Here is a 16393-nt window from a genome sequence, read left to right on the forward strand (position 1 = left end):
GAACACTCTGAAATATCACTCTGGTTTAGCTACTTTTAAAGGAAAGAAATGAAATGGCTAAATTCAGAGAGAACATTCACTTAGTATAACATCTGCTGTATCTTACATTAAAATGACTTATTGTAAGACCAATGGTGCAAGCTTTTGTTTTAGACTGCTGATTTCTTTTCTAAGCTACTCCCTTAGGCCATTGCAAAGTAATAAATTCAGACTGTGGCTCTTGGCAGTGGTGGACTTCTCTGTAATTTCTTAATGACACCAAGTGATTAATACATATCTTATGTTCCTAATTAAAGTTTATTCAGTGGATCAGAATAGCTACTTTCTACTATTTTACTTAGTTTGCTGTTGCCTTTAAAATGAACCATGGTGCATTTGTAGGCATATATTGAGCTTTTTAAAGATGTGAATAAATGTGGAAAATTGTATGAGAATGAGGTTAATGTTCTCAACTGAACGTGTACCTTTGCCAGTAAACACAGGCAAATAATTATGGTATATGGATCTCTCCTTTCAAAAATTCTAAGCGCAATAGCTGCTGCTGTTGCAATAATACCATGCCTATAGCTGGTGAAGGGAGAAGGGTCCTGTTTCTTTTAGAGCATCTAAAACTTTTTCTCAAAGTTTCTATGTTAAATCCTTTCTTATTGAGGAAAGAGTGTGAAGCCATAGAGTACAGATAGGCAGAAACCACATATTTCAGAAGTTACTTATCCTGGTTGTCAAGCCTTAAATTCACAGATGCTGACTTTAATTCCCTCAGGACTTTATTGACTTTTAGCTCTCAATCAATGTGGACTTTTACATAGTTTGTTTTGTTTGGGTTTTTTCCCTTTCTTAAGAAAAACTGTTGGTTTTATCTCTTAAACGAGAACATAATAAAAACAAAAAGTAAACAAGTGTCAAACTTCACCAAAGTCTTCCAGAAATCATTGCATCCTTTGTGTATAATAATGGATAAAATATTAATTTTTTTCAATGCACATTTAGAGACAGTTCATCTTTATTTACTTCAAAGAGGTTTTTCTCCACTTTTCACTAAACAAATTTTTTCAGGAGAAAAAATTACTTTTTGAGTACAAAATACTTAGAAAAAGGTATATCAGTGCAGTATTCCAATTGATACCGTCTTGATTGCTAATATAGCTGAGATTTTTTTTTACAGATACAATTTTTCCAATTAAATCTATGAATATTTTCTTTATAAACTGTGAAACTGTGAACAAGGGGCCAACATGCTCACATTCTTCTTATATAGAGCTCTTTGAAATCACATCATGATAAGCACATGAGCAAAACTAAGATATTTAAAAGATTGTACTCATGTGCAGTTCAAAAAGTGGGACATCCATTTGTACTACTACCCTTTTTCCTGGATTTGAAAATTTCAGTAGTGACTGTCAATTTTTTTTTCTAAGAAATATTATTTTAAAAATCTAACCTTTGCAGTTATATACCATAAAAAGACATTTCTTTGGGGAACCTTTGGAAATGTTAATCCTTGCTCAAATGCCATGGTTGTGACTTTTAAGATAGAGAACAATTTTTGTCACATCGGAATAATTCTTACTTGACAACTTTTAAAAATGTCAATCCATTTTTATCTTAAGGTTTCCATTCTAAAATTTAGATTAAATACTTAATCACCCACTTTAATAAGAATCAGAATAATTTTATTCACTAAATTAAAATTAGTCTTTCTTTTGATTTATCTGTTAGTTTGTATTTCCCCCTGTGAGTGCAATGCCTTATAAGAAATGTGAATCCACCTCTGATTTGACTGCATTCCAGAAGTCAACAGGTTGCTCTTTGGACTAGATTTGCTTTTGTTAAGATCTGTTGCATTATAGGAATTAAATAGCTCTGAGTACCTAATGTATGACAGTCAAATGTTTTGCCCATTGAAAAGAATGGAAAACAGGATCAATACAACACTAAGCATTTAAATAACAAAAAAAAAAAAAAATTTTCATTTATCACTGGCAGATGATATTGATGACCTGAAAGGAAACCTACTTTTTTTTTTTGTAAAAGTTCTTTCTTTTTTGTTTTGAGATTTCCTGACAGACTTTTTTGCCACCTTTAAAAAAAAAAAGAAGTAAGTGTGAGAAGCCATGTTTGAGTTTAAAAAAAGAAATATCTTCAGTTCTAATAAATAATAATAATCTTAAGCTTCTGTACAGTTCATTCAGTTCCTCTTAGTTGCTGATAAAGATGCACAAAACTCTTGTCTTCTGCCTAATTATTTTGCAACAGCTCATGTTCATCTGCATTTTTCTTGTCTTCCATGACATTTGGAAGAATGCAGATGGTTGAGCTATACAGTTGCAGCCTATCAAATTTCATATTGCAACAACTAGCTCAAAAGTTGTAGTGGGTATCATCTCTATAGTATCACAAGATCTATAACTTGCAAACCTTTTCCAGTACCAGTCAGTGTCATTAAAAGTCTGCAAATCTGCCTCAGATTGTGAGCTCAGTTTCATAGCCTTGAATACGTTTGTCTTTCCAAGGTCAGGGAGAGTAATTGTGGATTTGGTGATTCTGTTTCCTCTGAGCTTGTTGACTATAGTCTTTTCCAGATCTGTTCTAGGAGTGTATTTCATTTGCAAGTTCAAGGGGAATTTGAACAATTGTAACAAAAACTAAAATTGTTGAGAACTTGCTGAAAATACAGGATGTGGAAGTTCTCAAGTGGATAATCCCTAGCAGAAATCATGTTAGTATTAAAAAAGAGTGGAGGAAGAGGCCTTAGATTAGCATAAAATAAAACCTCCAGCATCCTGGTTTAATATGAGGACAGTAGAATTAGCCAGAGTTCATGCTGGCATGTACTAAAGGTAATGGACCTGAGCTCAAGGCATCTATAGTGTGCACCGCAGAGATGAGAAAAACTAACCTAAGCCTATTGGGAGTCTCTTGCAGCAATGTGAAGTGTTCACACCATAATTACCAGAGAATTTGCAGGAAATATATTATTGTAAATACAGTAGGGATATGAATGGGATCTCTGCATTTCTGAAATGGAAAGTGACCCTCCTAACGCATCACCTGGAGCAATAGTAAATGATAGGAATTCCAGAGGAATCAGCTCAAGACCAGTGTACCTGCAGTAATAAGTCAGTTAGCTAGAAAGTAACTCTGCCTGAAGCCTTTCCACCCCTGTATCACAATTCCCATGATTTCTTTATCTGGCAAGACAGTGGAGAACATGTGATTCTCTAGATTGACTTTGCTGGGAGTTTCTGACTCTAGGAAGAAAGCGGTTACCTTGTTTCCCAAACTGAGTTCACCACTCAGACAATTATTTATTGCTGCCTTTGACCTGTGCTGCAGACAGTAAGCATATCCATAGTGAAAAATTACATAGACAGGCTTCAGTCTACATGATTCCACACATTTCAATCACTTGGCTGCAATAAAATATGGCAAAAATATTAAAAGCTGGAATTGGTGGGAATTCTCCATGGTCTGGAGTGGGTCCAAAATTTCATAACAGCTAATCAAAACTCTATGAAAAAAAACTTCAGTTTTTTAAAATGGTTGAAGTGTGCATATGTAGAAATCATGGGGAAGGAGTTCATGATCTGCTTTGTATGTATCTATGGTGTGAGTTTTTAACCTGTGTGAAGGTAAGAAAAGGTTTTTGAAAGTCATTCAGGGAAATTAGTTCTGTTTGTTTGGGCAGTTGCAGTTTGTTCTCTGAAATAATGTGCTATAAAGAGCCTCAAAATGTTTTCTGTATGTCTGAAATGAAGAACAATAATTCAAAACACATATCACTAGTCCAGATATTATCAATGGTGTTGGGTCATTTTTTTTACGTTCTTGGTGTATTTATCAGCTGAATAAAAGCATAATAAATTTTATCCAAAATATCAGCTCAGCATCTCATTAGTATTTCAAATGCCATTCAGGTAGAAAACAGTTCTACTTCATAGTATGTTTGTTCAGACTACACACACTGTACTCTCAAACATAGACTACTTTAAGTGTATATTTTGTCTTTCTGTTTCATATGCCCAGATGGTAATCTCTTTGCTTTGGGGTGAATTCATGAAATGGAGCATCTGGAGTTTAGTGTTTCGATTTGCTTCACTGGCTCTGATTATATAACAGAATATTTGCTACTAGAGCTCTTATACTGAAAGTAATGTTGCCAAAGGGTAAGGAAAGTATAAATGTGTTGGTGCTCTTTTCCAGAATAAAATTCTGCTAAGATAACTACAAACCTTAAAGGCAAGAGCTCAGTTTCCCAATTTGAAGTTGAATGTCATGTATTTTATAAACACAGTCTTTTAAAATGAATCAGGTCTGGCCTTGAATCATCCATCAAGTTACAAGTGCAAGGTCAAACAACATTTTGCTTTAGTATAAGAACATTCATATAAAGTTGATTTAGTTATAGTGACAGTTCTATATTCTCCTTTATATTGCTAAAAGGTATCAATTACATTACAGCTAGATTACAGCTATAAAATGAAGTACCTATTATGTATGCATGCTGCAGAGTTGCCTTATTTTATAACTTTTCTAATTCAGGCACTTGTTTATGTATATGACTATGAATAAGGAGAAATTCTGGGTGCGGAAGAGAAAGAGGAAGTTTCAGTGGCAACTTAAATGTGTTTCAGAGTGAGCCAATTTCATTAACTCATTTTTCTTTTTTCTCTGTTAGAGCATGATTTCTAAGCTATGTCCCTAATTCTGTTTTGCATTGAATGGCAATTTTGAATAATTATCAATGTAGCTTTGCCAAGTCTTTGGTTCGTTAAAGGCTGTGTGTCTCCCCAATATCCATGACAAAAAGATTCCATTTCTCAGAAGAACAGGTTGACATAATAATTTCAGCTATTGTAACCGCTTAATCCTAAATGCCTCTGAAGGTTTAAACAAAATTAAATCAAGACTGTTTCCCAGAACACTCATCCACCATCAAATGTTTGAAGTGTTTCAAACTGTAAGTGAACCTACCTGAGCTGCACACTGTTGTCACAAATTATCTGAAGTGAGTTAGTGACGTGGTTTATTGCAAGAAATATTCACAACGTTTGTCTGTCATTAGGCAATTTTTAATAACTGTAATTCTGCTGATGTGTAACACACCAAAGAGTATTTCACCCACAGTGCAAGGAGGCAGGATGGGATGTGGTAGGTGATAGATTTGCATAGAAAGCATATTTTAATACTACTTACCTTTATGTTTGTAATGGCACAGATTAAATAAAAACCTACAGTTCATACATGCAGATACTCAAAGCATAAACAACACTTCCTTGTCGTTTTCCAAGCGATTGTGTTGTATTTATGGAGGAATCCTGTTGGTGGCAAAGAGAACAAACACTGAAAGGAGACAGGTGATCATAATTTCATGAGGTGACACTTTGACTTTTATCTTGGATTGCAGCATTTTTGCTCTCATTTCTTGGTAATTTTAATACTGCATTCTGTTTGCAACATTTGCACAAAGAGTGACCGATTTTTGTGACTTACTGAAAAATGTGTAAATTTTTGAGAGTCGTGGGAAATATGTGTTTTGAAGAACTGGTTGTACAAAGACCATAAGCTTCTTCACATCATGTTTGTCTATAGTAGTTCTTAAACATTAAGCTTAGTCAGCATTTGTTCTAATTTGAAAGTTATACAGTAATGAAAAATTAAGAGAATGACAGAATTTAAATCTCTGATTGCAGATTGCCTCACTATCCATTCTTTTGACTTTCAACAAAAGCATCTCAAGGCCAGATTGGATGGGGCATTAGGAAACCTGGCTAGTTGGGGGTGTCCGTGCCCATGTCAGGAATTTGAAACTAGATAACCTTTATAGTGTCCCTTCCAACCCAAACCGTTCTATGATCAATGAATTTTTATAGGCTTTGTGGAAAGGAAATGAGAAACCTGATACTGATTAGTTTTCAAAAACCTCATATATAATGATTAAAATAGAATTGTAGTAAGTAAAGATCATATAACTCTTCAGGACGTCTAAAAAGGGAAATTTGAAAATTTGGGGTTTTTTTTGCTTCCTCATTTTTCTAACCTGAAAATACTGCCTGATCTCAGTTTTGATCACTTGTGATGACTGAAATAAAATGAAAAGATATGTATTTTATGTCATTTCTAGCAGATGCTTATCCAAGTTTCATGACAGCAGTACTAGAGGTTCCAGAACTGCCACAGACATTGCATTTCAGGTTAATCTCTTTTTCTACAACTCCATACTTTCAGTTTCATCAACTTTAACATCTTTCTTTTTTTAATATTTCCAGATTGTATTCCGTATTGTGCAGAATCTGAAATACTAAAATGCAGTTACATGTCTAGAGAGCATAGTATGCCCTGTAGCTCTGAATAGGAAGTAGTGGACATTTCATCGCAGTGCCTACCATCCACTGTGTCGCTCTGGAACTCAGCTGGGCAGAGTGGAATGAAGTCAGGAGAAGGATTAGGTACCTCTGTGTTGCAGTGGTCTGGCACTACTTAGCAACACTGCTAAAAGCAGTGAAGTTTTGCAAAGTTTTGCTACATACCTCTAAAGCTGATGTGTGTAGATGGGTATTTTTTTAATTATTTCCTTCAATATCAAGCCTCTGATATGCTTTCAGGGGAAGTGTGATGTCTGCATCAAGGTTTACTTTTCGTTAGCTAATTCATTTATATTTTTAAAAATCTGGCTCTTGAGCTTAATACATACTGCAAGCAATCTAACACATCTGTTAAAAAAAAAATTGCCTGCCTTAGGCTTATATGGAAATTTTTATTTGTTCAATTCATTAATGCTTGACAAGAAACATCCATTTCAAGATAATGTTTTGAACTATGACAAGATGTACAAAACAAACTACTTCTCTCCCCAGTGCATCTTTGGTAACATGTCTTTGGAAATTGGTGATTTAATATGAGGAAAAACATGACCACTAACCTTACAAAATTCTATTGTCTAAAGAATTTCAGTATTTTTATGCTTGAAACACTATCATAGATTGTATATAAAACTAATTATAGTTTCAAGATATAGATTTAGAGGATCTTCATTATTATTAATAGAATTCTGAAACCTTTTTAAAATCTGAAGTATTTATTGTTTGACAGTAAATCAGGTAGCTTTTTATTGTACTGCATCTCAACATTTTATCTTTGTGGCTTTTAATGTTTTCAGTATTTTAGAATATGTAGGTCATATAACTTATTTTCATGATGCTCATGTTTACTGTATGCTTTAAGGGCAAAACTATCTTAATTCATTTCACATGTCTAGCATGTGGCTCAAATCCAGCTGAAATCTCTGCATTATCTTCAGGCTGTCCCTGTGTTGTATGTTTTGGTGACTCCTATGATAATGCCATGCTCTCAGCATCATTTTTGTGACAGTTGTCCTCTTCCTTAAAGCAGTATCTTGACTGAGATTGAATTTATGCTGTTGCAATAGACAATTTTAGATGAAGTATTCCAGAGTTGCCAGTGAAAGGTTCCTGCAGGTGTTTTTTTTCCTTCAAAAATTTGACAATGAGCAGCATCTCACGAGCCAGTTCTGTGTTTCCTGTGCAAAATCCACAAATTAAATGCATCTTTTTGTTTTCTTTGTACTTTTGTTCTGATGGATATTGTAGAGTTCCCACTGGTTCCTGTAGTGGCCACTGTCTGTGCCACTAAGGATTTTGTAGAAAATTATGGTAGCCACTGTCCTGTCATTTGTCTCTCAGTATTCTACTTTTCTTTTTCCTCTCTGCATTCAATTCATAGTAATTTTAATCATTCAGGTTTGCTTTGTCATCTACTAATCTAATGTCTTCCCAGAGCTGATTTCTAAGACTCCCGTATTTTACTTCTGAGGGGTAGTGATGATGTCAGAACACACTACTTTAATGTAAATGGCTTTATTTTTTCTTTTCAATGTGCATCACTTTACATACAGTGATACTGAATTTCCTCTATCATTTCCACACCTGTTAGTAAGCTTCTGTGGTTCTCTGGCTCACCTTGGTACCACTTAAAGAGCAGCTAGGGTCCTAGGGCAGCTTGATGTAAGACAACACTAGTGATATCCTGCTGCTGGGGAAATGGAATAGTTCTTCTGTGTCTCACCTTTTAGGCAATCACTTATTCATTGTGCAAGAAATACTTAGTTTCTCTAGTGGCCTTTTGTGATGGACCTTGTTGAATTCCCATTAGGATACAATGTGATGACACCTCTCTAGTCCTCTACTACCACTTGGGTTTTGCCCTCAGAAATAATGAAGTAATGAGATGGAAATGTTATGATTTGGAAGGTTGAGTCTTGAGCTTATCCAGTGGAGAAGATTTTGATTTTGATACTATGTTGTACTGCTGCATTCTGTGGAGGACAGAAATACGATTTAAATATCTTTTGCAGTTAGTTAAAATCTAAAGCACAGTTCAGAGTTAGTCTTAGTGTAAAAGAACTGTAATTTCTATTAAAAATAGAATAGGATGGTAAGAATGTTTAGAGTAACTGTGTTTTGACATTTACGAATTCATCTAGATAAGCTATTTTCAATCTAGTTAGGGAGCAGGAATAAAGAAAGTAAGATAGTTGTTAAATAAACCATCTAGAAGGGAATTCTGCCTGCTAATAGATCTTGTCATTCTCATGCATTCTTATGCATTCTTATACAATATTATTTTTTCCTATTGGCTTTTTCTTCCTGCTGTCTCATATCACTAGTTATTTCCATTTTTATTTTTTTTTCAAAAATAGTTTGACCTCTTTATTAGCAGCCAATAGCATTTGACTTTCAGAGTATTTCATTCAGTCTCTTTCTCTGGTAGGTACAAAGATAAGAGCTGTAAAATCAGATTTAGGTATGAATGTGTGAGTTTCCATCAAGAAGAAAATACTTAAGTTTCTCAAAGTCTGGGGAGGTGTTCAAATTTCAGCAAAATGTTGTAGAATTGAAGTTTTTATTCCATGACAATTGTAAAAAAAAAAAAAAGAAATCTGAGGTAAACTTTCTGCCCGTATTTCTGAATTAAACAGTGGGGTTGGATTGGGGTTTTAGAGTGGGATGTTTTGTTTGTTTTTTTTTGTCACGCTGACAGCTCATACAGAACAACAGACAGCTATGCAAGCTGCATAAAGGGACCCCAGAAGCCCAAGAAGTGGATTTGTAGAGAATTTAGTTAATCGCTTCACTCCCTCAAAATAATATTTTTGAGGGGTGAATATTTTCAGCTAGTTCCCGTTGTGAACTCTGTATTACAAAAAATAAATTAATAGTATATAAAGTTTTTATTTTCACAAAAATTGTATGCTAGGGAGATAATGAAGAACTGATGCAAATCTCATGCCAAAATTACTGCTTTGGTTTATGAGCAATGCAACAACTTCTCTAGGGAAGCAGCATTGCTTAGTGGAGACAGTCCTGCTGGGAGACCTAGCAGCCCTTTGCTGCCTTCCAAGACTCCTTCTGGAAGTTGCATACATTCCTTATATTACAGATTCCCCATACAGATTTACTGTCGATCTCTTTAACTTGTCCATGAACAAGCATGCAGTATAACATTATGTCATAGTATATAATATGTATTACATATTATATGTACTGCATAACAAGGTACATGAACGAGAATTTGTTAAAACATTATATTCCACCACGAAACCTGCATTTACTTACAATATCTGATCTTTCCAATAACTGCAGCATTATGTTTATATACTATCCTAAGAATATTTTTAATTAAGTTTTCTTTTTATATGCAGATTTTCAGTTTTCAGAATAATCTCCATCAGATCATAATGTACTATATGTAAAGGTGTAGAGTCTTCTCTTCCCAGAATTGTGAAAGTCTTGGAAAAGTAATTTCTGTATGAAAGGAAGCCAAAGACTTTTGTTCATTTCCTTTTTCTTTCTGAAAAGCTATGTGGGACAAGTAGATCAAAACAGTTCATGGCAGTTTTTTCAGATTAATTTTGAAATAGCACAGTTATTACTAGTGTTTTTTAGCGTTTAGTTCTCAGTTATTGTATAACCTATAGGGTTTTTTTTACTCTATCAGGTGTTACTCTGGTTTTGACCAGCATACAAATCAAAAATCCTCTTAACTCCTTCTTAACAACAGCCTTCACTGTGGAAGACAATTTTTGTTATGTCACATTGAGATAAATGGACAGTTCATATTTAATTCAATGTGGCAAGAGGATACAGTTCTAAAAACCTCCTTTCTTACTCTAGAGTTGGGGACATGGGTAGAGAAAGGGCGCCAATTCTATCACCTGCAGAGATAAGTAGTTAATCATGTTGTTGAAAAGATTTATTTTTAATTTGACTTGATTCTGGGTTTAATGTTTGTTAGTTTTACCTTCAGATCCTTTGGTAAATGGCTTTCTAAGCTACTCTAGGCAACACAATTGCCTGCTCCCCTTGAATGCCAGTAAGCACACTCTAATATTTAGTATTATAACCTTAGCAAAGACATTTATGTATGACAATCCTTTTTGTTCCTTTTAGGATAGGAGCTAAATATGATGCTAAATCTTCTCAAGGAATTTCACTAAAAAAAACAACATTTCAAAAAGCTCAGTACAGCCAACAAGTCTAAGTATATTTACCTTTTCTTGTTTTCTAGTAAATAACCAGTGGAGCTGGACAACTTGGCAGCAAACTCTTTGTCTTTCCTGCTTCTATCTGTGGAGCCTGGTTTGCAAGGTAAAGGTTCCATTTTAATTAACTGTAATTTTATGCTATTATTGTTTACAATGAATAAATATAATACTTGTGGATTTTAAAGAAAATACCCTCCTTAGTGTTTCATCTACACTTTTAGCAATGAATTGTATTAGAATGCTCTTACAGTTTAAAATAAATGCAATGACTTGCATTCCTTAACAAGCACACTTTTCTCTCAGGAAGAAAAGGATGCCCAGATCTAGGTAATTTGTGAGTTTCTGCTCCTATATTTCCATCAATCTGAGTGAAAGTACAGTTAAGCTGAACATGAAGATTTAAGTCTGAATGTGAATGCATTTGTTATAGCAAGATGTATTCTCTGTGTTCTGTATTTATTGGTGATTTTGTGTTAATTGATGAGCTTATTGGAAGGGATATATAAGGTGCTTCTTGAGAGGTACCTGGCTATGTATGACAGTCTTTATTACTGTACAGTTTTTAAAATAAGAAGTTCTTATTCCTGCTCTTAAACATAGTTCTTAAGAGCAATATTGGAAAGGTAGTGATGTTAAATATTTGGAAAATTTAGTTTTTTTAGAGTTTAAAAATATCCCAGGGAAACCAGCTTGTTGTGATAATTGATGTAGTCATCACTGAAGACTCCTGTTTCTGCCAAGAAAAATATGTCCCTGAATACTTTCTTCAGTTTCAGTTAAGGGTGTAGGCTTAATATTACTCTTTCCTTTGAGACTTTGTTCCACCCCTGGATTTTATGTTTGAAGTTCTCTGCATGAAAGAACATTTCTGTCTGAATCGTCCTGCAGTTGAAACTAGCTCTTTTACATACAGAGAAAATTAAAAAAATAAAATAAAATTTCAAAAGCTTTTTTATTACATATTTCAAAGCTATGCAAAAGCTGCACCAAATTCATGGTTTTAAATGGAGTACTGAGCATAAGAATTACCCCCTCTTGACAGAAGTGCCACTATGAGCAGAATGTTCCAGGTGGAAAACTAGCCCTTTTGAAAAATAAAACCAGCAGCTTCCCCGGCACCTAAACTGGGGGAGTAAATATTCTCCTCTTCAGCATTTATTTAACAAGCTAAACCCAAAGGCTGTGCATTTTAATGTGTTGTATTTCTTTAGAAGAGAGAGAAAAACAGGTGAATCAACCTTTGCTGTGAGTGAAACCCTGCTTTGAGATGTGGGTGCTGGTTGTAAAAAGAAAAGGAGGAGCATTTCCTTCTAGACACCTTCTGAGGATGGAAGTCATTTGTAAATACTGAAAAAGGCTGGCCATTTTACCAGCTCCCTTTCACCTGCTAGGAACAATATAAAAATTCCAGTTGTGAGAAAGAGTCAGAACGCAATGATTTTCCATGAAGATGGTTAGGCATTGAACAGTCGAACTGGACAGGAAAGTGTGGGTAGTGTTACATTTCAGAAGGGTTCTGGTGCAGCTCCCCAGACATCATGTTATGTTACATAGGCCTCATCTGTCTTGAGTCTGCAAATCCAGCAGAAGTGGAGAAGGCACTAGCAATCAGCATCTGATGGCTAAAGCCATAATTTAATATGAGCTTACACAAAATTTTCATGATTACGTTGCATTGTGTCTAATGAAAATTTAAGCATGTACTTAAATTCCAGAATTGGGATGTTTTTAGCTCAATGGCAGCTAAAGAAGTGACAGTGAAAACAAAGAGTAAAATTTCCAAAACATTTATAATTGACACAGCAGCAGACACAAGCTCGTCTTTTTCCATCATGTATGATAACTTGGTATCTTTTGCGATATTACAGTCACCAAAAAAACTAATACAATATTTTAATATACGTTTGACAACAAGCATTTTTTTTTCTGAAAAACTAGTATTACAGCTTCTTATCCACAGTAACCCATTCTGAATTACTGAGGTTCTTGTGGTGGTTGGTGTAGTTAAATCTGAAGGTGCCATTGGATGTAGTGAGTTATGTGTACATTTTTGGCAATGACATTTCAATAGCAAAACATCAATATTCAATTTGGAGTTAACAATAAGTCACTGCCAGTGAGAACAGACTAATACGTCTTTATGGTGATCATCCTGTGCTGTGTAATGAGATGTTTTTAATCATCTAAAAGGATAGGTTCAGAGTTACAATTTGATTATTCTGTTTTTAAACAGGTTTGGAGAATTATTGTGAAGTAAATTCTCTTTCATTCTGTCTTTTGTCTTTTTCTTTCTGAAGAGATTTATTACCACCTTTTAAACTTGTTTTCCTAGAATTCATGTTGTGATTTTGGAATGCATATTACATCACATTTGTGGATTTGTATGAGCTGATGCTGTGGAATTTTTGTCTGTACTTTTGATTGATAGTAAGGTACCAACAAAAACCATCCCAAGACCCTGAGGAGTTTTCAGGTATCACAAGAATATTTATTTCTTTACTAATCTGGATACTACTAATGCTAATGTAGGGCACCAAGGCATTATGAGCATAATGGCCATTTCTGTTTCAGAAATTAAAAGAAAAGGAAATGGGAGGGATATTTCAACTGTCACCACATATGTGCATACATGCTGTGCTTAGAGTACCTGCAGTCAGCAGCCTGTATTCATTCAAATGAGTACAAGCGATATGAAGATTTTCCACAGTGTGACATTGGCTGTTGCTGGTGGTGTGTTCGTGTAGCCAGATTAGCTCAGTTTCCTTGCCCATGTAGACAACAGTACTTCAAGAACTGTTTTTTACTAATGCACCTACCCACTGCTTCAGTCTACTGGTTTGTCTGACTTAAATTTCCCAATAAAGCTCAGAAATGAGTTTTGGAGAAGGGACAATAGGCATCCACACTCCAATATAATGAATAGACATTTAAAACTGATGCACCCCAAACAAGACCTTTATTTGGAGAGATGGGTGGTTCAATCAGTTAAGGCACTCCAGTTTCCTCCCTGCCCTCCCCCAAGCATCTAGTGGTGTTTATATTTAAAGGGGACTAGAATTACCATTTGGAAATTAAAAACTTAACATCAGTAGTCTTTCATTTTAAAAAATAAGAATGACAATCAGAGCTGAACAAATTCTTAGAGAGCAGTATGCTGAAAAAAAAAATAAAGAAAATGGAAAAATTCAAAAATGAAAAAGGGATTTCTTTATGTGTGGAAATGGCACTAAGTTTTGTTACACAGCTGATCTGCAGCCACTTCATGTGTTTTGCAGAAGATAAATATACATTAAGAAGAAGAAAATCAGTTGTTTCCTTTTAGTAACAATGGCAATATGCTTTTATTTTCCATCACAAGCAATGCACCATTTTAGTTTGTGTGTCTTCTTTGAAATAATAGATTCAGTCCTTCCTTGACTTTCCTTCATGCCTTGCTCACAGCCCTACTGTGCCTCTTTAAATCTTTCTGGTTTGCATTTTCAGCATAGCAGCCCTATCTTTGGTATGAAATTTTATAATGAAAGCTCACCATACTAAAATATGGTGCTGTATTTCCTTAATCAGAAGGTATATGAGTAGGAAAAAAAGGAATAACTTTGTATACTATTACTGTAAATACAGTTGAGATGCAGTAGTAATAAAAGGTAAAAGGAGACTCTGTCAGGATAATGTATGTAACTATGCAAAACTGAACCAAGTGGGATGGTTTATTTTGATGCTGGAAGAATAATTTCCATGCCAAAAAGTGTTTTTCAGTTCATGATTGGCAAAAAAAGGAACATTAAAAAAATCTGTTATATAACAGCTGCTTGCTGAGCTACATATTTTTAAAAAATATATAGATTATATATTTTTAACACCTTGATTTCTTTTACATAATCTCTGTTTTTAATACAGCTGCAATTTCTGGTGTATTTTGTCAGTACCACTAGAAAATATGTGGAAGCATTTGACATGAATGTAAAGACCCATTCTCAAACAAATTTCAGAGCTTATTCTATAATTGTTTACTGCCTCACTGTGAATAAAATCGTCCTCAGACTAGAAGATCATTCAGGCTCACTATATCTTTAAGTTTAATCATACAAGGCATTGAGTTCTGGCTTATTTTACTCTTGTGCACAGAACTTTCTGCCAGCCACAGGTGTCGATGCAGGTGAGATCCGAGATCTGCAAATACAAGAACTACATGATGTTGAAAAGCCACAGTCAAGTACTGGATGATGAGGAGCCCTGCCAGCTCCCTGGGGGAGCCCTGTCTCAATTCATTAGAAAGTTTTTGAGTGTGTAAGGAAGAACGGGTCAACCAGCTGTATGAATGAGAACAACTGTAGGTTGATAGAACTTTAAAATAATTTAATTTGACATGTCTTGAGAAAGCACTCAAGTGGAGAGGCCATGTGGCACAGTCTGTGCACTGTCCTGGAATATGGAAAAGGAGCCATGGGTACCCCAAAGGTAGAAAGAGGTATTTTTTCTGCAAACAGTTCTTCCAAAGTGCTTTCTGTCACTGTAAATATTATTAACAATGTCAGAAGAGGAAATTCTGTAGTCATCATATTCATAAAGACAAAAGCATGAAGGATGAGGAGTGAATATGGAATAATAAATATATCTGTAGGCAGAGAAGCAGTATGCTGCTTTCTTTATGTATAAATATCAGGCTAAGAAAAAGACTGTTCTTCCAAAATTCCCAGAGGGTTATCAAGATTTCACCAAGCTTACTCTTAAATTCTTTAATTTGCTCAGTTAGAGCCTCTCTGCTGAGTCTGGTGTTCTGACTGAAGCATACTAATGCCACTCTGAAGGCTGTCACTTGAACTCTCTTATTGCAGTCAGCATGCAGAATAAATATGCAAAATTCATTGTTTTCCCACACATAACTGTTTCTGCTTTTGTAAATGTGAGCATAGATATGGACTCTATCTGGAATAATTCTTTTCCCAAATCTGGCTGCCTATTGGGGAATATTATTTGGAAAAGAAATGGAAAAAATCAGAGCAGTTTTAATCAGAATATTTAAAGTAGCTGCTAGTCACCTTCATTGACTACAACAAAAGGAGAGCTCTCTTGTACCATTTATTCAAACATATTCACTGTAAAAATATTCATATAAATTAAGCAGAAAGCAGCCACTGTTTCAGTTTTGTGATTTCTTCTCAGACAAGAAGATCAGTGCCTCAGTCAGACATAAAGGTTGATTAAGAAGATGGGGGAAATGGAGAAAAGAGAATAAACCAAGAACTGTATGACTTTTAGTTTTATTTTTTGGATTTGTTTTAGTATGGAGTAGAACCCTAAACTTTTGGAGAGCTAACTTTGGCCTCTTCAAAAACCTAGTTAAATGAATCCCATAGGATACGGCTCTGGAAGAGAAGGGTATCCAAGAGAGCTGGTCAATATTTAAGTATTTCCTTCCAAGTTCAAGACCTATGATGAAGAGATCAGGCAAAGGGGTCAGGAGACCTGCATGGATGGGGAGGGAGATTCTAATAAATCTCAAAGGCAAGAAAGAAATTTATGGGTTGTGGAAAAAAGGGACAGGCCAAGTGGGAGCACTACAGGAACATCAGCAGTGTATGCAGGGATGTGACAAGGAAGATGATCTCGAGGCCCTTTCCAACCGTAACGATTTTATGATTCTGTGATTTTGTGATTAGAGGAACAGTGATGCTTTTCAAAATCAAAGACCAAGCACTATGGGACAAAGGAGGCTATTTCTGCAATCTTAATGCATATATAAAAACATGCCTCTCCTAATGCCCCTATGCCCCTGCTTTTGATCAACCTCAAATTTATGCCATTTTGCATGGTAATTAAAGCTAAAAA

The 16393-nt window shown here is 35.0% G+C and overlaps 1 protein-coding gene across 1 annotated transcript in view; it reads left to right on the forward strand.

Annotated features, from left to right (window-relative positions):
• Window positions 1–14788, forward strand: part of LOC133277084 (serine/arginine repetitive matrix protein 1-like) — a 186155-nt gene extending 171367 nt beyond the window's left edge. The window contains exons 4-6 of the mRNA XM_061468647.1: window positions 10588–10667; window positions 12280–12411; window positions 14690–14788. Of these exons, the coding sequence (XP_061324631.1) occupies window positions 10588–10667; window positions 12280–12411; window positions 14690–14788 (311 nt within the window). The remainder of the gene's footprint in view (window positions 1–10587; window positions 10668–12279; window positions 12412–14689) is intronic.
• The last annotated feature ends 1605 nt before the right edge of the window (window positions 14789–16393 follow it).

Source organism: Pezoporus flaviventris, unplaced genomic scaffold (genome assembly GCF_033815535.1).
Source record: "Pezoporus flaviventris isolate CSIRO_AGI_PZ_B2104156 unplaced genomic scaffold, CSIRO_AGI_Pfla_v1 ptg000050l, whole genome shotgun sequence".
Classification (NCBI taxonomy): Eukaryota; Metazoa; Chordata; class Aves; order Psittaciformes; family Psittacidae; genus Pezoporus; species Pezoporus flaviventris.